The 19,621-nt window shown below is 40.1% G+C and overlaps 1 protein-coding gene and 2 non-coding genes across 3 annotated transcripts; 2 read left to right on the top strand and 1 right to left on the bottom strand.

The window, feature by feature from the left end:
* Nucleotides 1–738: 738 nt before the first annotated feature.
* LOC147861972 (peroxidase 51-like) lies at nt 739–8,987 on the bottom strand. The gene is made up of 3 exons (XM_087322737.1): nt 8,506–8,987; nt 7,971–8,165; nt 739–1,388 (listed from the first exon to the last, which is right to left on the bottom strand). Exons 1-3 carry the CDS (start codon nt 8,794–8,796, stop codon nt 819–821), a joined length of 1,056 nt encoding a protein of 351 aa, XP_087178863.1. The 5' UTR covers nt 8,797–8,987; the 3' UTR covers nt 739–818.
* Nucleotides 8,988–18,620: 9,633 nt separating this feature from the next.
* Nucleotides 18,621–18,693, top strand: TRNAE-UUC (transfer RNA glutamic acid (anticodon UUC)). The gene has a single exon. It is a non-coding gene; the product is annotated as a tRNA-Glu (tRNA).
* Nucleotides 18,694–19,327: 634 nt separating this feature from the next.
* Nucleotides 19,328–19,400, top strand: TRNAE-UUC (transfer RNA glutamic acid (anticodon UUC)). Its single transcript has one exon. It is a non-coding gene; the product is annotated as a tRNA-Glu (tRNA).
* The last annotated feature ends 221 nt before the right edge of the window (nt 19,401–19,621 follow it).

Below are 19,621 nucleotides of genomic sequence, written 5' to 3'. Positions count from 1 at the left end.
TGGAGTGAGGTTTTTTTCCTGGTGATTAGTAAGGGTTTAATTTCACAATAATTTGGTAGATTTTCTTAGTATTTATAATCATTCTTTATTGCTAACGTATTATGAGGCAAACGAGGATTTCTCTCTTCTTTTTATTTAAGGTTAGCCGCGTAACATGCAATGACAGGTCTAATTGTGAAGTTAAGTTTTGTTTTTAATAAAACATAGTGGGAAATATGTTGAATGCTACCAATATTGAGGATCCAATGACCACAACAATCAATGGAAGAAGAAAGTTGGATAGATCTAAGATAATGATAAGAGTGTTTTATCAAAAAAAGTCAAAAAGTAGAAAAACAGAAGCCGTAGATAAGAAGTCTACGATAGATAAGAATGTTCATCACTTCTTCATCTAAACTCCAAAGTGGACGAGCCAAACTATCCAAGAATATCATGTAGACTCAAATATCTCCACTAAAAAGCAAGTATAGGCTATAAGGAATTTATATATACAGTCGCAACGAGAGAGAGAGAGAGAGAGAGAGAGATTGCAAAGGGGCATGGGCGGGTTGGGTGAATTGTTAAGGTCTTGCATCAATGGTATGGGGGGTGCTTGTAATCAACATTCATAATCATATAAATATCAATCAAGGATCAACCCATTTATTCCCCATTTATTCCGCTTCTTTCTATCCTACAATTTATTTTGTAGTAATATACGAGATTAAGATCCAGAACTTCACACACACACACACTTGCTTCTCAAAATCAAGGGGATGATAGTTACAAATATAAGTAGTCAAGAATATGACTGATTAACTAATTAGAGATAAACGAGCTCAATTGAAAGCATTGCAAACTCTTCGAACATTTCCGGGAGAGTCAGAAACGACATTACCTAGGTTAATCATAGAATTAGCGAAGTTTTGGAAGAAGAGGTCAGGAGAGGAGGTTGCGAGTTGGTTAATGGCATGAGCTGTGATGGGGTGGGCCGCTAAGGTCTGATCAGAAAACAGAAGACCACGATTGGAGACTAAGCCTTTGTAATAGTGAGTGTCGAAAGTGAATGGAGAGGTGGCATCTATTCCCACGATGTCATCAGTGGTTCTATTTGGACATTTGGCCTCTAATGAGGATGCCAAACTCACGTCCAAACTAGGGTCTGTTTGTCCTGCCACACCCTGGAAGTTGTAAAGCCTATCAGTGAACTGGCGGCAATGCGAAAAGCCAATTGTGTGCGCCCCTGACAGAAGCACTAGATCTGTCGCAGACAGACCCACAGACTCGAACGATGCAATTAGTTGTGGGACATCAAAATTTGCACCCGGAAGTCGCCCGGAGACTGCCTCTATATTTGATGATAGCCCGTCACGACGCCCAAGTTGGACCTCCCAGCTTGGCCCACCGCTCTAGAAAATGATTAAATTAGTTTAGCATGCATCCATACATACATACATATTATGTCACACATGTTAGTAATTATGAATATTGGAATTTACTGTTGTGTAAAGGCGTCCCTCCTTGCGGGGGAGTCGGCCGAAAAGTCGACTTGAGTGTCGACTGGTCGAAATCGGCCGAAAAGCCGAAAAGAGTCGAATTATTGAAATCGGCCGAAAAACCGATTTACCGAATTTGGTCGAAATTCGGAAAGCAAAAGAATAGTCAGTTGTGAAGAACCGAATTGGGGGTTAGCTGATCGAATTCGGTGAGAGAGTCAAATTCGTACTCAATCGAATTGACACACATATACATATACATATGTCTTCTACATACAAAGAAGAAAATGACTTAGTATATATATGCTAACAGGCCTGGTAGTGCGCCTGTATGTGGGATAACTCACTAAGAGTGAAATAGTGAGAAAAGGGGAAAAACCTACATAACGTGTGTGAGGGTGTGAGATATATATATATATATATCCGAGAGAAAAACGAGTAGGGTGTGCGTGGTGAACCTGAGAACGACTGGTTTTCTGCACAGTAGTGGCTGTGCAAGAGTATACGTACTCAGAAGCTAAGTAAGAAGAAAAGAAGTGTGAAGCAAAAGAGAAAAAGACAGAGAAGCTTCGAAAGCTTCGAAAGGAATAGTCACATGCGTGCTAGAGTTTGAAGAGCTTGACTGAAATCGTGGTTTCAGTATATGCTCATACCAAATCAGGTTTCATTGTTCTGTGATTGTATTCTGTCATTTCTCATAGTGAAATCTCTGTTCCGTGGTTTTTCCCTAAATCAGGGTTTTCCACGTAAATTGTGTGTTCTTTCTTATTTCTGTTTGCGTCTAAGTTTAATTTCTGATTTCGAATCGGAGTGAAACTCTTTCAAACTGGTATCAGAGCAGAAGGTTCTAGATGGAAGGGAGCGTGAGTGGTTTTCCTGGGATGATTGTCTTGAACGCACAGAACTATTCAGATTGGAAGATCAAAATGGAAGATCTCCTAATAGTAAAAGACTTGTATGAGCCCATAGAAAACAAGGATATACCAAAGGGGGTAATAGATTCGGAGTGGAGAATCCTAAATAGGAAGGCAGTGGCGACCATAAGACAATGTGTAGACATTAGTGTCCTACAACATGTAGCGAGTGACACAAATGCTTTCGAGCTATGGCATAAGCTTTCCGCCCTCTATGAAAGGAAAAATGCCTTAAATAAGACCTTCTTGATGAGGAAGATAGTGAGACTGAAGTATGTAGATGGGGAGAGTATAGTAGAGCACATTAGTGTGTTTATGGGACTAGTGAATCAGTTAGCATCATCAAAGTTCCCACTAGATGATTGTATGCAGGCCACACTTTTATTATGTACTCTACCCGATAGTTGGGAAAACCTAATAGTAACACTCAGCACTTCATGTAAAGAAGACAACTTATCCTTACAAGTAGTAAAAACGAGTATTCTAAATGAAGAGACAAGAAGAAAGGATAAAAGTACTTTATCTCAATCGGAGGCTAATGTGACCCAAGAATTTAGTAGAGGTAGAAGAGAACATAGAAGTCTAGAAAATGGGGATAGGTTTAGGTCGAAATCTAGAGGAAGACCTACATGTTTTTATTGTGGGAAGCCTGGTCACTTCCAAAAGAATTGTCGACATCTTAGGAAGGACAAAGGCATGGCTGATGAGACCGAACCTAGAAAAATCTCCGATGATAAAAATACCTCAGCCATCGTAACTAGTGAGGAAGAGATGTTGTTCATATGTGAACAAGCTAGTGTGAATCTTGCAAGTGCTGAGAGCTCATGGGTAGTGGATTCCGGTGCATCATTTCACCTAACTCCCAAAAGAGAATGTTTCTCATCCTACACAGCGGGTGACTATGGTCATGTAAAGATGGGAAATGACGGGGAATGCAAGATTGTGGGCATAGGAACTGTGTGCTTGCTAACATCTACAGGCTGCAGGTTAATGTTGAAGGATGTACGTCATGTTCCGGATGTCAGGTTGAACTTGATATCGGCTGGACGGCTAGACGATGAAGGGTACAGCGGTGGCTTCCAAAATGGTTCATGGAAGTTCTGTAAAGGGAGCCTGATCGTGGCTCGAGCCCAAAAACAGAACACACTGTATGTAATGCATGGGAAGTTGTGTCGAGAGGAAGCAAATGTAGTGGCTGGCTCAGATGGTGAGTTGTGGCATAAAAGGCTCGGACATATGAGTGAAAGGGGAATGCATATCCTTGCGGAAAAGGATTTCCTACCAGAGGTGAAAGGAGTGCATTTGGAAAGGTGTGTGGATTGCCTCGCTGGAAAGCAAAATAGAACAGCGTTTCACTCTAGGCCTCCAATGAGGAGAGAGCATGCCTTAGAGCTGGTGCACACCGATGTATGTTATGTTGATGCCCCATCTCATCGTGGAGGACAATACTTTGTCACATTTATTGATGACTTCAGTAGGAAAGTGTGGGCTTATGTGCTGGTGTCTAAAGACCAAGTGTTGTCGGTCTTTAAAGAGTTTCATGCCAGGGCAGAAAGAGAATCCGGACAAAAGCTGAAGGCTGTCCGGACAGATAACGGTGGCGAATATAGAGGCCAATTTGAAATGTATTGCAAGACTCAAGGCATCAAACTTGAGTATACGGTGCCGAAGACACCTGAGCTAAATGGTCTAGCAGAAAGAATGAATCGGACCATAATGGAAAGGGTAAGAAGCATGTTGGCACATGCAAAATTGCCAAAATCATATTGGGCTGAAGCAATGTTGACTGCTGTTTATCTCATAAACAGGTCTCCATCAGTGCCTTTGAAGGGGGATGTACCACAAAGAGTGTGGACAAGGAGAAATGTGTCTTATCAGCACTTAAAGGTGTTTGGATGTTTGGCCTATGTACATGTTGCTAAAGATCAGAGGTCAAAACTGGACAGCAAGTCCAAACCTTGTATATTCTTGGGGTACTCGGAAGACGAGTTCGGGTACAGAATGTGGGATCTTCGTGACAAGAAAGTGATAAGAAGTCGAGATGTCATATTCATGGAAGACAAGACAATCGAGGACTGGGAGCAACAAAGACCAGAGTCGTCTCCCAAATCGATCACTACTATGGAGTCAATACTAGTCGATCCGACTCACACACAACAATCGGCTAATGAAATTGAATTTGAGTCGGTCGATACCCAACAACAATCTGAGTCGGTCGACACCCAACATCTGACTGATACACACGAGTCTGAGTCGGAAGATGAGTTGCTGGAAGAAAACGGCCATCAGCCAATTATTGAAGGGAGAAGATATCCACGAAGACAAAGGAAGGTCTCTTCTAGATATCCAGCCAGTCAATATGTTCTCTTGACTGATGAAGGGGAACCAGAATGCTATGAAGAGGCCATGACTGATGCACACAAGGAGAAATGGTATAATGCCATGCAAGAAGAAATGGATTCCTTGCATGAGAACCTAACTTATGAGTTGATGGAGTTGCCTGATGGTAAGAAGGCACTTAGAAACAAATGGGTCTACAAATTAAAGACTGGTGAAGATGGTAGTACACCCAGGTATAAGGCCCGTATCGTCGTAAAGGGTTTCCAACAGAAAAAGGGTGTTGACTTCGATGAGATTTTTGCCCCAGTTGTAAAAATGACCTCTATTCGGACTGTCTTGAGTATGGCAGCTAGTATGAATCTTGAAATCGAACAACTAGATGTTAAAACAGCCTTCTTGCATGGTGAGCTAGAAGAGGAAATCTATATGCAACAACCGGAGGGCTTTGAGGTAAAAGGAAAAGAAAATCTCGTGTGTAGGTTGAAGAAAAGCTTGTATGGTTTAAAGCAAGCTCCACGACAATGGTATAAGAAATTTGAGTCCTTCATGTTGGAACATGGATTCCACAAAACACAAGCCGATCATTGTGTATTTGTGAAAAGGTATAATGAGGGTGACTTTCTTATTCTGTTGTTGTATGTGGATGATATGTTGGTTGTTGGACAGGATGTCAAAAAGATTGCAAGCTTGAAGAAATCATTGAGCAAATCATTTGCCATGAAAGACTTAGGACCGGCAAAACAGATTTTGGGAATGCATATAGTCCGGGACAGGACTGAAAACTTGCTATGGCTGTCACAAGAGAAATACGTGACAAAAGTTTTGCAAAGGTTTAATATGCGCGATGCAAAATCAGTCGGATCTCCATTGCCAATGGACTGTAAGTTAAATTCAGGACAATGTCCGAAATCTGAGAAAGATAAGGCAGAGATGAGAAGAGTGCCGTATGCCTCTGCGGTTGGTAGCCTTATGTATGCTATGGTTTGCACAAGGCCGGACATTGCATTCGCTGTCGGGACAGTTAGTAGATACATGGGAAACCCTGGAAGGGAGCATTGGGAAGCTGTGAAATGGATTCTTAGATACCTCAAGGGAACTTCGAATGTATGTCTTAGATATGGCTCCGGGAAACCTGTACTAGAAGGTTTTACAGATTCTGACATGTCGGGTGATGTAGATTCTAGCCGATCCACATCAGGGTATGTGATGATGTATTCAGGGGGAGCTGTGTCATGGCAATCAAGATTGCAAAAGGTTGTGGCTTTGTCTACCACCGAGGCTGAGTATATGGCTGCAGTGGAAGCCGGAAAAGAACTGATTTGGATGAGAGAGTTCTTGAATGAACTAGGATTGAAGCAAGACAAGTACTTACTTCATTGTGACAATCAAAGTGCTATCCATCTAGCTAAAAATGCTACCTACCACTCTCGTACAAAGCACATTCAAAGAAGGTACCATTGGTTAAGAGAAAGAGTGGAAGAAAATGAGTTTGTTCTATCTAAGATCCCCACTGAAGAAAATGGCTCAGACATGCTCACAAAAGTTTTGCCTATGGAAAAACTTGTTGCATGCAGGAATAAGATTGGCTTGATTGGTTCTCCCCCTACAGGAGTGAAGGGGGAGTTTGTTGTGTAAAGGCGTCCCTCCTTGCGGGGGAGTCGGCCGAAAAGTCGACTTGAGTGTCGACTGGTCGAAATCGGCCGAAAAGCCGAAAAGAGTCGAATTATTGAAATCGGCCGAAAAACCGATTTACCGAATTTGGTCGAAATTCGGAAAGCAAAAGAATAGTCAGTTGTGAAGAACCGAATTGGGGGTTAGCTGATCGAATTCGGTGAGAGAGTCAAATTCGTACTCAATCGAATTGACACACATATACATATACATATGTCTTCTACATACAAAGAAGAAAATGACTTAGTATATATATGCTAACAGGCCTGGTAGTGCGCCTGTATGTGGGATAACTCACTAAGAGTGAAATAGTGAGAAAAGGGGAAAAACCTACATAACGTGTGTGAGGGTGTGAGATATATATATATATATATCCGAGAGAAAAACGAGTAGGGTGTGCGTGGTGAACCTGAGAACGACTGGTTTTCTGCACAGTAGTGGCTGTGCAAGAGTATACGTACTCAGAAGCTAAGTAAGAAGAAAAGAAGTGTGAAGCAAAAGAGAAAAAGACAGAGAAGCTTCGAAAGCTTCGAAAGGAATAGTCACATGCGTGCTAGAGTTTGAAGAGCTTGACTGAAATCGTGGTTTCAGTATATGCTCATACCAAATCAGGTTTCATTGTTCTGTGATTGTATTCTGTCATTTCTCATAGTGAAATCTCTGTTCCGTGGTTTTTCCCTAAATCAGGGTTTTCCACGTAAATTGTGTGTTCTTTCTTATTTCTGTTTGCGTCTAAGTTTAATTTCTGATTTCGAATCGGAGTGAAACTCTTTCATTTACTTGTTCAATTGGAAATGGCATGCCGTATTATATTACTATTGTGGACTATATATAACAAAAGCGTGTGAAACTTTGTTTTACAACAAAAAATGAAGGATGAAGCTTTAAATATGTATTAAGCAATCTTAGTGGGTGGATTAATGATGTGTGTGTAGCATTAATTTACTATAGGATCCTAAATTGAGAATGAGATATCAAAAAATGGAAGAAGACCTGTACCCGTTGGACATGGGGTTGCGTGGTGGGGCAGCAGTACATTCAAAAGGTTTGTGTTGTATCGATCCAATGATCCAAAGGCCTTCCGTTCTCGTTCTCTCTCTCTCTCTCTCTCTCTCTCTCTCTCTCTAGTCTTAGAAAACGTTTTAAGATATATTTCTATCTTTCTCAAAGTTATTGGTTGTAAACCAAGAAGGTTTTTTTTAACGCCCCATATTGCACTTTGATTCAAAATATAAGGATGTAGGGTTGAATGAATCATTGTCGTCAAGTCACGTAGATGGCCACTATTATGACAACAAGTACATATATATGTATGGACAAGTGTGCTGTGATACTTACTACTCTACTGTATGAACTGATGGAGAAAGTGCAGCAGTTCCTTGGGTGAAGAGTTACCCAAACTTCATGTTTATTCTGGCTTTAAAAGAGAGTTCTGCTGAGGATGTGGTGCGGTGTGGAAGGAGCTGTACATATATCCATGCATGCATGCATGTACTATATATACATACATACATACATACATGAAGTTAAGACAGAGTTAGAGAGAGAGATGATGATGATGATGATTTACCAGGACGACAGCATCCCTGGCAGCAAGGGCGAGAATGTCAGCGCATGAGACGATTGAAGGGCATACGCTCTCGACTGCGTGCTTTGCGTTGTCCACCGCATCAAACCCCTCTTGTCGCAGGCTCTGGTTCTCCTCGAAATCCCTCTCTGCAACATTTTCGTCAGTCGAAGATATCAATATGGACGCATCACAACCCTGCAATATATATATATATATATATATATATATATACCACAACAATGAAGTTCAGCAATTTAGGAAGGAATCCATGAACCACGGTTGTTTGGTTGGTTTAAGAAGAACAGAATTACATATGTTTTTGGCAGTTATTGAATCTCGTCATGAACGAACGATTATGGAGAATGATTTACTTTATGTATGTACTTATTAGACACAGGATTAAAAGCAAAATTTGAAGGGAAGTCTTAAGCTTAGCTGGATGTTGTGATTGATGAACATAATTATAATATGTATATTAAGTATTTGTGGTTCTGGTACGTATATTGAAGGAAGGTAAACGTAGTAATGTACGTACGTGGACCATGGCGTCGTGGAAGAAGAGGCGGAGGACGGCGGGGGGCACCACGTTGGATCTTTGACTTGACTCTTGCATGCTCCGTGTAACGATAGCTGCCACGTCAGCATGGCACGAACCCTCATAGAAAGTCGTGGACAAGCCAACACTTGCCACGTGGTGAGCCGCCACCGCCACCACCAGCCAGACGAAGGAGAGGAGGAGTTGCGTACAGGATAACAGTGATGATGATGATGATATCCCACTCCTTACCATAACCTTCTTTGTCTTCATAACCCTGCTCCCATTCATGATGCCTCCTACCTACTACACTTATATTCTTATATTATATGTCTCTTGAGTCTTCACTAATGTTAATACATACATGTAATGTAAACCCTTGAAGAATTTTAATGCATCAGGCAGGCCCAAGGGGATTAAGTTGTTCCAATTTTAATGAATGCTTCCTTCCCCAATGTTTCTCAAAGTCTGTTGCAAATCAATTACACACATATATAATGCTCTTTCATGGCTACTTGTCTTTTAGTATCATTAGACGATGACTCATCCCACAATAAAAAAGTAGTAAAACACTTAAATGATGAGTCCACAAACCATACATATTGCAATTTGCACATTGTCTTGTTTTGGTGTGCATTTTTATGTGGCATATTATGTGATCAAGGACCAATAAACCAACTTTCCAATAATGTTGTTGTGTCTTGAGTCTTGACAACCTTTGGATCATCCTTTGACTAGAGAATAACTAAAAAGTTCTAGGATGCCGAGAGATATAATGATGGTCGTTGACGATATTTTAGCCTTCTTGAGATGATAATTGATTACAACTGGCTATAGTAGAGCCTTGTGAGTTAGATATGATGCAAAGGGCATGGCTACATGTTGATCATGCAGGGGGCTTTTTTTCAAAAAAGATCATGCAAGTATTACTTAAGCTCTTGTTTAAGTAGAGAGGAACATGTATATGTGCTTGAAGTGTGTTCTTTAGTTTGGAGAAGTTGTCGAGAGGCATTGCATCGATTAATCTTCATTGTGAGATGGTTATGGATTGTTTACATCACAATGTGACATGTTCCTCACGCTAGATCATTTGATTGGAGTAAAGAATACAATCATTCTATGAATGCTCAAGTTTAGGAAATTATTTTATGAACTCTCTAGTTTAGGGGAGATGATGCTCTCGAATATAAAGAGAATGCAAAAGATACTTCCTACCTTACAAAAAGCAAACAAGAATGATCTTTTTTCATTAGAGAAGGTGACAATATCCACGACATATTAAAAATGTTGTCTATCGCGTGGTGTCCTTATTTCTCATGAAGGTTATTCATCTATTCAGAACTTTCATGCAATGACATTGCCTATCTAACTACCAATAACAATAAAGCAGACAAGACGACAATACTACTCTTGAATCATTAGAAAGTTATTCATGTATATTAGAACTTTCATGCAATGACATTAACTATCTAACTACCAATAACAATAAAGTGGACAAGAAGAGAATTTTTTTTTTTGCTAAAAACTTTACTACTTCCGTTAGTTAAGTCAATGTACATTGGATAATATACAACAACTCACATCTTACAGGCCAACTTGCATGGCTACAAAGAGACCAACATGTACAAAGGAATCAACAAAAAGCAAGCTAATAATCACCGCATCAAGAGGGACGAATAGAGGAGGATGGGCAATCTTCCCTTGGACGATCTGGATTATAACAACATGCATCCGATGAGCACAATAAGAGAATATTGCTCCTTCAATTTCTTGAAATAGACTTTAATAACATTCTAGTTTTCAGTGTAAGTTTCAAGGGTTTGTCTCTTTACAAACCTTTATTCTATTGAACAACCACTAATATATTGTGATGTCCTTCCTTGATCTTTTGGAGTTGGCCATCATTAAACAATAGGAGAGCCTAATTGGATCACGCATAAATCCACAAATAAGTGAAAAATAATTTATTTGCACATCAAAATTTTTTAATAGAAGTGAACTTTTTTATCCCAAGGCTCTCCCCATCTTCGGATATATCATTAGATGTCATCAATTTACCTTTTCTATATAAAATTCTAACTAGTCTCAAGGATATGTGGTTTTGGAATGTTCACTTGACTACAAAACACTCTTTGAAGGAGCGTGTCTAGGCATGCAAGTTATGTATTTATATGTATATAGTAGAAATTATAGTAATATCACTCACTTTCGTGAAAAGGGGAAAATCTTTGTTGCACATGGTCCGTAACAATAATGGCTCCACATACGATGATGATGTTGCGGGCATAAATAAACATGGTATATCTCAAAACAAAACCTTTATTTAAGAAAAAAACAAAAAAACCTTTAATATATACTAGAAAAGTAAGACGTAATTATTGCTTTTACACATTATAAAAGACGTAGACATCCCCAAAAACGAGCCCTTATAACTTCACAATATAATATTTTGAGATACTTAAATAAACTGTAAGCTTATGTTTTGCAAAATTAAGGCCATGGGCTCAAGTTTTAACTAGCATGATCATCAATATGTTTTTCATACTTGAATGACATGATCATCAATATCTTTAAAGTGGTTGTTCTTGAATGACATGAAAACACCAAGGAGAAATCTTGCATCCAATAGATTTTTGCTAGGAATCATAAGAGTGTGGGATGCAATTAAATCATTTTTGCTAAAGGACAAACCGTCTACCTGAGATGCATTACTTAATCAACCTATGCTTGCCAATTCTCTATTTCGGGATAATGCAGGAAAAGTATTGGGCCTACGTCCTCACCTTGCTTGGGGTAAATTAGATAATGGGCCAGCTGCATCTGTAAGAACGTGGACTCAGTTTCAACAAATGTCACAAGAAGATCGACTTGTACATCTACAATCAGTTCATGGTGCCAAGATAATGACAGTTACCTTATCAGTAACATATTCTTCATTTTAACAACCTTCCAACCGAGCCAGGAACATCTATGGTTTGGATGCTTTGCAAATGATAGATTGATGGCTGTTAAGGGTGTTTCACCTAATGGGCATGTGTCTTATTTTCAGGTCCTAGACAACAATCGATTGCAATCTTATACCTTTGATTGCAATTATCTATAGGACTTACGAAGTGCACCAGTTAGAGTGGTTGCTAAAACCGGAAAGAAATGGATCCTTGATCCTTATCCATCAATTACTCATATGTGTGATATCATGTGGTTATATTCAAAAGATCCTGTTGCAAGATTAACATGGGATCCAGGGGGTTGGCTTTGGTCACACTCCTTGGGGGAAAAGATCGTAAAGGTTCCCTTTTTTCAGTACTCGGTAAAATTTGGAAGATCATTATTGCTCTCTCATAATGGAAAGATACCAGCGGCTCAGAAACATTGGACCAATTGGGGTGTTTCCACTTTGCATTTGAGAACCTATTGGAAATGGATATGGTCATTCAAGGGGCCAACTAAATTTATTCTCTTTCGATGGTTATTAGTGCATATGGCTCTACCAGTTGGTCATGCATTGAAAGGGAATGTGACACCCAATTTGCGGCAATGTGCCATTTGCCATGAACCTCAAGAGACTACCAAGCATGTCTTATGGTCTTGTTCTTTTGCTCAACAAGTATGGAAGAAAGTCTTTATTCCTAACAATAAATGTAGGTTGCTTATTCTTATGGGGATCAACGATGTGGGGAGTATTACACTCCGGTTTAATGTTGTATGAGGCAAACGATGTTCATGAGGCAATGACAATACATAATGGAAGATTGATATTAGTTAGTCCTTTCCAGAAACCTCGAAAGCAGGTGCGATCCGTCCAAAATTGGAAAACTATGTCCACAATAACATTATGGCTATTATGGAAATATCGATGTAAACGACTTTATGATGGGGTAGACATTCATGTCTCAGATGTGTTGTTTGATTTATGGGAGAACTTGCTGGTTGTAGTCCGTGGTCAGTATGACAATATGCAAGGTTCCCCAGATACTATGATCAAGAAAAGGAAAAAGCTTCTTCACTTATGGAAAAAGGTGCCCCTGTTTACAATGGTAGCTCAAGAGCCTCAATGGCAATATCGACTTCCATGAACTCTTTGAAGATCAACAAATGTAAACATCCTCGTATTTTATATCAGTGTACAAAGAAAGTGGTAACTTTCTTGGTAGCTAGGTTCAAGTTGTAGCCTTCAGGCGTTTTGTTCTTAATACTATTGAAGAAAATCTTTTATAAAAAAAATAAAAGAAAATGTTTTTCATACTAAATCTTCAGAATTTAAGATTGACATCATGCACACAAAGAGGTCTTTTTCAAAATTGGTGTTTGCTCCTAAAAGATGGCTTTAGAATATTGGCATATCAATATTTTTTTTAGTTCAATGAGTGGAATTGCCCCCAAAGCAAATTATGGTGGAAAAGGCATTGGACACCATTATCAAATAAGCATTGAATTGAGAACGATACACAACAAAATAGACTATGGATGTAGGTTTGGAAGTTTATTTGTTTTTTCTCAAGTGGGGCATGGATGCATCCAATTAAAACAATGTGATATGAATGAGTTCCAAATTCAGTTCTTCATCGAGGCTTGAATGGTTAGACTATTGTAGATATTTTGGATCATTGATGAGGTTGAGTGATTTTGCACTATGACAACCAATTTCTTCCCAAATTTGCCAAATATCTAAATGTTAATTAAAATTTAACAAGATGTGGATCTTCTAATGCAAACATATTGAATGTTTTTGTAAATTCGCCAACATTGATTCAAAATAATGGAAATCATATATAGATTAGCCTTATGCAACATTCTACAATGTGCTATTTTTCAATCAAGAGTTTAGTCAATGAAGCATAACCATCATAAAGATGCTCTATTGTATTTATCCCCTTGAAGTATGCATGATGTGTGGTGCAATCACAATATTGCTTCCACAGACACATGGATTTTAAAGGCAACTTCAATAAAACAAGCCAACTTCTAAATGTCGAACTTGAAGATATAAATATAAATGGCAGGAATTATAGCTACTTGGAACGGGAATGTTTTGAGAGCAAGGACATCAATGTAGGAAAGAAAATGGGATTACAACATTCAAAATTCTCAAATTTGAAAATGCATTTGGAGTTCTCTTTATGTAAGCATCAACATAGAATGCTTAGGATAGAAACTTGATACACCATTCTGTAACAAAACTCCAAAATTTGAAAACATAGTCAAAGATTTTAAAATAGGAAAAAGTACCAAGATACCCCTGGAAGTTCGTCTGTTTACCAGAATGCCCCTGGAAGTTCCAAATTTACCAAACTATCCCTACCTCTACTGCCGCCGCAATCTCTAACATCGCGCGTTGGTCTTGTAGCATCCGCTCAAACAACGCCATCATGTTGTTAGCCCCCGGTTTATTTTCCATCTCCTTGCCACCCGGTTTCACGTCGAGTTCACCACTTGTGCCGTGCCTTTTGGCTCCGGATCGTTGCGTGAGTCGGGTGGGAACCATTGAGGTTTTGGACTAGGAGAAAGAAGAATACAATATAAGGCTAGTTATGAATAGGTAGAAAGAGAAGTAAGAAATAAAAACTTATGAATCCCACGTTTTTAGTGTATTTAATCAATATTTATATTGTAAGAAAGCGAATTTTGATGATAAACTCGTGAATCCAACGAATATATTAGATTGATCAATCCTTGTAAAAATAACCAACAACACCACACATCTTTCTCTCCTCCTTATATAAGGATGGAAGAGGCTAAGCATAACTTCATCCCTTTTCTAAAGTGTTCATGCACACTAAATGTGCATGAGTTGCTTTTTACACTATGCTTTTATTTCCTAAATATAGTGCTCATGCTCGCTAGATGTGCATGAGTAATTTTTTATTGGTGTACATTTTTCTTATAAATAAAGTATTCACGCATTCTAAAGATGCATGTCTTACCTTTTAATAAAGGTAGGCGTAAATAAAGGTCTTATATGTATTAAATCTATAATTAAAATACTTAGGATAAGTTAGTACAATGGTAAGGTTGGGGTTTGTCTACGTGGAGGTACAGGGTTCAAATTTTACCTTATGCACTTAAGAATCTTTTTTCTATTTACAAATTTGCCTCTTCATCCGTTGAGAGACTCTCACCGGCCTTCTTTATCCGGCTCTTGCCGGTTCTGCTTGATCCGGTTCTTACCGGGTCCTCCTTGCCGGTCTCTCCTTCATTTGATTCTCCTTACTGGGTCCTCCTTGCCGGTTCCTCCTTGTCCCATCCGGAGGGACAAAAATACAATTTTCACGTAGTGTGCGAATTACACTACGACACTCACACCGTCCAAACCTGCACATCCTCCGGTATGTGCTGAAGTTCCCGATGCCTATTGTTCGTCCTCATCCGTAGCACTACCCAATTCCTCCCTTATATCAACTATCAATTGTAGATCACTTTCTTCGCTTTCTGCATCACCACGAGCTTTGTCCGATTGCTCCTTTATGTCAGTCTTGTCTAGGGTTACATAGGGTTTTTCGTCAGTCCGCTTCTTGAAAATCTTCACCTATTTCCCCACTATAGGCACCCGTAGTACTGTTCCATCCAACTCGCATAGTCGGTAAGTTCCGTTGTCGAAAACTTTTCGAACCTCGTATGGCCTGAACCACCTTTTTGCGAACTTCCGTATCGTTGTATGTTGATTATCCATACTACTGTCATAGACAATCACCCAATCTCCTTCTTCAATCTTCCGCGGACGTAGTTGATGCTTTGTGTCGAATCGGCTTTTGTTCCGGAATCGCGCTTCCTGTTGTCAGCGTGTTGCTTCCGCTATGTCTTCTGGTCTTCCCTCTAGTTGTCGTATCTGGACCGCTAGTAGTTCTTCCCGTCTCATCTCCTCATTCCACGACAACACTGTCCATGTCGCATTTGCGGTTTCCATCGGCATTACTGGTGCTTGTTCGGTCATGAGTTCGGCCAGCATAAAACCGGTCACGGAGCTATGCGTCATCCGATATGCCCATAGTGCATACGGGAGCATCTGCGGCCAATCCTTCACCCTTCTGTCGCATGCTTTGGCAAGTGCTTTGACGATCAGACTATGTCCTCTTCAATTTTCCCGTTGGCCTCCAGATTGTATGCTGTTGTTAGTGTTAACCGAACTCCATGTTTGGTGAAGAATTCCCTGCCTTTATCGGAGTCGAGTTCTCCCCGATCCGTAGTCACTTGTCCTACGCACCCGTACCTGCAAAACACCTCCTCCAAAAGAAATTAGCATACCGCAGAACACGTTTTCCTTCGTAGCGCCCGACCTTCTACTTGGTTTGTGAGATCTTCCCGAGCTAACACCAATTACTGCTTTTGTCTGATACCGGTTGGCATGGCTACAATGTCGACCATCCATTTGAAGTTGATTGTCGGTGAGAATGTCGGATGTAACTCATCTCGGTGTCAAACTCCGGAGTAGATTTGACAGTTCTAAAGCTTTCCGTGAACTCCGCTCATAGCTTGGCTTCTTAAGTGCTTCAGCCCTCCATAGTGTTTTCTTGAGCTTCTTCATGGCTTTGGTGTGTTCCAATTTCCATTCGAACTTCTTCCCCTTCCGCAATAAGTGATAGAGTGGGTCCGCAATATGTGCATAGTGCGGAATCCATATGTGATAAAATGCACAAGCTCCAAGAAACCTTCGGACTTCGGATTGTGACTCGCATACTTCTTTCATAGCTTGAATCGCATCGATCTTGGTTGGTGATAGTCTTCGGCCGTAGGGCCCACGTAGATGTCTGACTACCAATGTCTTCTTGCCCGAATGCCGATTTCTCCCTGGAAAGTGTTAGGTGCACATCTTCTAACTTTCGAAGCACTTTCTCGCAATCACGAATATGGTCCACTACGAACTTTCGGCATCCCCGATCATCCATAGTTTCATCTTTTTGTTCTACCGCACATCCTTTCATCGGAATGTCATCTAGGAACGGCATCGTTATCTTCAGAATGCAATCTCGAAGCACCTTGTTCATCGCGTTCATCATATGTGCCACCGAGTTTGTCGCTCCTTGTGGTAGTGTGCACATTCGGACTAATCCTATCGGTGTCCGCATGGTAGTGATGTCTCGGCTCTCCACGGCTAGTTGGAATTGGTCATACCCCGAGTATAGGTCTCCGATGGAGTATATCGCACGGCTGGCAAATGCTTCCGCAAATTCGTCCACTATCGGACCGACTCCGGAGTTCCGGATCGTGACCTTGTTCACCGGTTGCAAGTCTTGGATAAATCGGAGTGACCCATTCTTCTTCGGAATTGTAAACCATTGATTTAAGTACGGAGCGTTTGATGGCTCTAGAATCCCCATCACCACCTTCTCCTTCAGCAAGTCGATGATTTTGGGAATATGAGCCCACAGCACCAGAATCGGCTTCAGGTTCCACGACACATGGTCAATCGTGAAGATCACCATCAGCTCCACCATCTTCGGATCAACGCACCCTATCTCCTTCGATAGGAATGCAAATGCTTTCCCATGTTGTTCCAACATCCCATGGAATCGTTCTTTTTCATTTTGTAAAAGGAAACCACCTCCACCGATCCGAAGTTTCTTCCGAGTCTCATCCGTGAAGGCATGTCCGATATCCACGGACTTCCGAAGTGTCAAATCTCTCGAGAATTCTTTCCTCTTTTGCTCGCTATCGGCGGTTAATGGTCCCGCGGGCGGTTTTACTTTCTTCTCCATGGTCTTGTATTTCGTACTTACCATTGCTTCTTCTTTGCGCAGCGCATTTGGCCCCATTTTCACAATGATCTTGTACATCTAGACTGATTCCACCGGGACTACCCGGTCTCCTTGGCTTTTATCCTCCACAAGCTCTTCAAGCCGTTGTAGCGTGCTCCCATAGAACACTTCTTCAACTACCCCCACGATTTCTTCGTCTTCTTTTATTATTGATGCTGACCACAACTTATCCTCTACTTTTTGGTATTCTTTCTTCTTTCCTCTGGTTACGGCTGTGTACGTAGATGCCCCGAGAGTTTTCTTTCTGTGTGGGGTATCAGGGCTTCTCGGACTATCACTTCCCCACTCTGCAACAATCTGCTCTAAAAATACATCCTTGTTTGGGACGAGAGCTCTCTCTTGTTCCTTTCATGATTTGTCGGCACAGTTAGGAATTGGACTGATTTCCCTCCGCTTTGGCTCCGAATTTGTGCGAAAGCCGCACTGCTATCGAGCACCTTTGTCTCCATCCGTGAAACCGTGATAAAGGGTTGCCCAAGGATCACGGAATGTGAGACCTCGTCTTGTACGAAGAAATTTTGGTTGATCTCGACATCCCTGATCTTCACCGTCACATCCGGACAAGCCGCAAATAGATCTTCCGTTGCTTTAGTGGCTGCCGTAGATACACGCCGCCGTAGAACGGAGGAGTGTCGCCACATGTGTCATCTTGCGTTTCCCCAATTTATGGTTAATTGACATTTTCTTTTATTTTAGAGAAAAATATTTCAACTTTGTCCACTCCATTGTAGTCTAGTTGGTTAGAATACTCGGTTTTTACCCAACTGACCCGGTTTGAAGTCCCGACAATGAAAATATCAAGTCTGGCTCAGGTTGCAGCTTATACGAAAAACGTCTCATAATTGACAAATAGTAAGATATAAACCGTTGTGGTGACATAATATACATGTATTGGGTTACAATTGTGTCCTCTAATTCCAAATATCCATAAGTACCGAATTTGAAAGTATAATACGTGTTTAATAACCTAAAGCATATCATGTGACTTGCACATTCAAAATTAGGTCTAACCATAAATATCTTATTAAATCTTGTATGTTATAGTGGGTTAGAATGATTCACTCTATTCCCAATCATCGATGGGTGTTTGCATTTGATAAAAATTTTGTCTTCTATAACGTAAAGCTTAACATAATTACCAATTGAACATGTTTTCCCTCGTTTGAATGGTACGAGGTATATTGTTTAATTAAAGTAACAACATTTTTCGATAATTCATTCAAGGGGATAAAATCACATTTCACTTAAAACCAAGAACCACGAATGGAACAATAGGATATCTTGTGTCATCTTGCATTTCCGCAATTTATTGTTAATTAACATTTTCTTTTATTTTAGAGAAAATACTTCAACTTTGTGAACTCCATTGTAGTCTAGTTGGTTAGGATACTCGGCTTTCACCCGAGCGGCCCGGGTTCAAGTCCCGGCAATGGAAACATCAAGTCTGGTTCAGGTTGTAGCTTATACGATGAAAGTCTCATAATTGACAAATACGAAGACATAAAACCTTGTGATGACATAATATATATGTATTGGGTTACAATTGTGGCCTCTAATTCCAAATATCCATACGTATCGAATTTGAAAGTATAATCCTTCTTTGAAAACCTATCGAATTTGAAAGTATAATCCTTCTTTGAAAACCTAAAGCGTATCATGTGACTTGCGCATTCAATATTAGGTCTTACCATAAATATCTCATTAACTCTTGTATGTTATAGTGGGTTATAATGATTCACTCTTTTCCCAATCATCGATGGGTGTTTGAATTTGTTAAAAAAATAGTCTTCTATAACATCAAGCTTAACATAATTGCCAATTGAACTTATATCACTCGTATGAAAGGTATGAGGTATATTGTTTAATTAAAGTAACTACATTTCTTGATAATTCATTCAAGGGGATAAAATAGCATTTCATTTAAAAGGAAACATACTTGAAGTTCTCCTTTAATAAACCAAGAACCCCGAAGGGAACACTAGGATATCATGTGTCGTCTTGCGTTTCCGCAATTTATTGTTAATTGACATTTTCTTTTATTTTAGACAAAATACTTCAACTTTGTCAACTCCATTGTAGTCTAGTTGGTTAGGATACTCGGCTTTCACCCGAGCGGCCTGGGTTCAAGTCCCGGCAATGGAAACATCAAGTCTGATTTAGGTTGTAGCTTATACGATGAAAGTCTCATAATTGACAAATACGAAGACATAAAACCTTGTGGTGACATAATATATATGTATTGGGTTACAATTGTGGTGACATAAATCGGACCTCTAATGGAGGAGTGTCGCCACATGAATTGTATTTCAGGAAGAAGCTGAACTTGGCACACTTGAGGATTTTCGGTAGCATTGCATATGTGC

Source organism: Azolla caroliniana, unplaced genomic scaffold, assembly GCF_043228905.1.
Source record: "Azolla caroliniana isolate FFs.n. ecotype wild unplaced genomic scaffold, voAzoCaro1.0.p SCAF_7, whole genome shotgun sequence".
Lineage (NCBI taxonomy): Eukaryota > Viridiplantae > Streptophyta > Polypodiopsida > Salviniales > Salviniaceae > Azolla > Azolla caroliniana.
The sequence above is the reverse complement of the archived record's forward strand: the minus strand, read 5'-3'. Positions and strand labels throughout refer to the sequence as shown.

Coding starts and splice junctions, on each gene's coding strand:
- LOC147861972 (XM_087322737.1), bottom strand. CDS start 8,796: ATGAATGGGAGCAGGGTTATGAAGACAAAGAAGGTTATGGTAAGGAGT. Junction 8,166..8,505: donor TCCACGACGCCATGGTCCAC/GTACGTACATTA, acceptor TATATATTGCAG/GGTTGTGATGCGTCCATATT. Junction 1,389..7,970: donor CCAGGGATGCTGTCGTCCTG/GTAAATCATCAT, acceptor ATCATTTTCTAG/AGCGGTGGGCCAAGCTGGGA.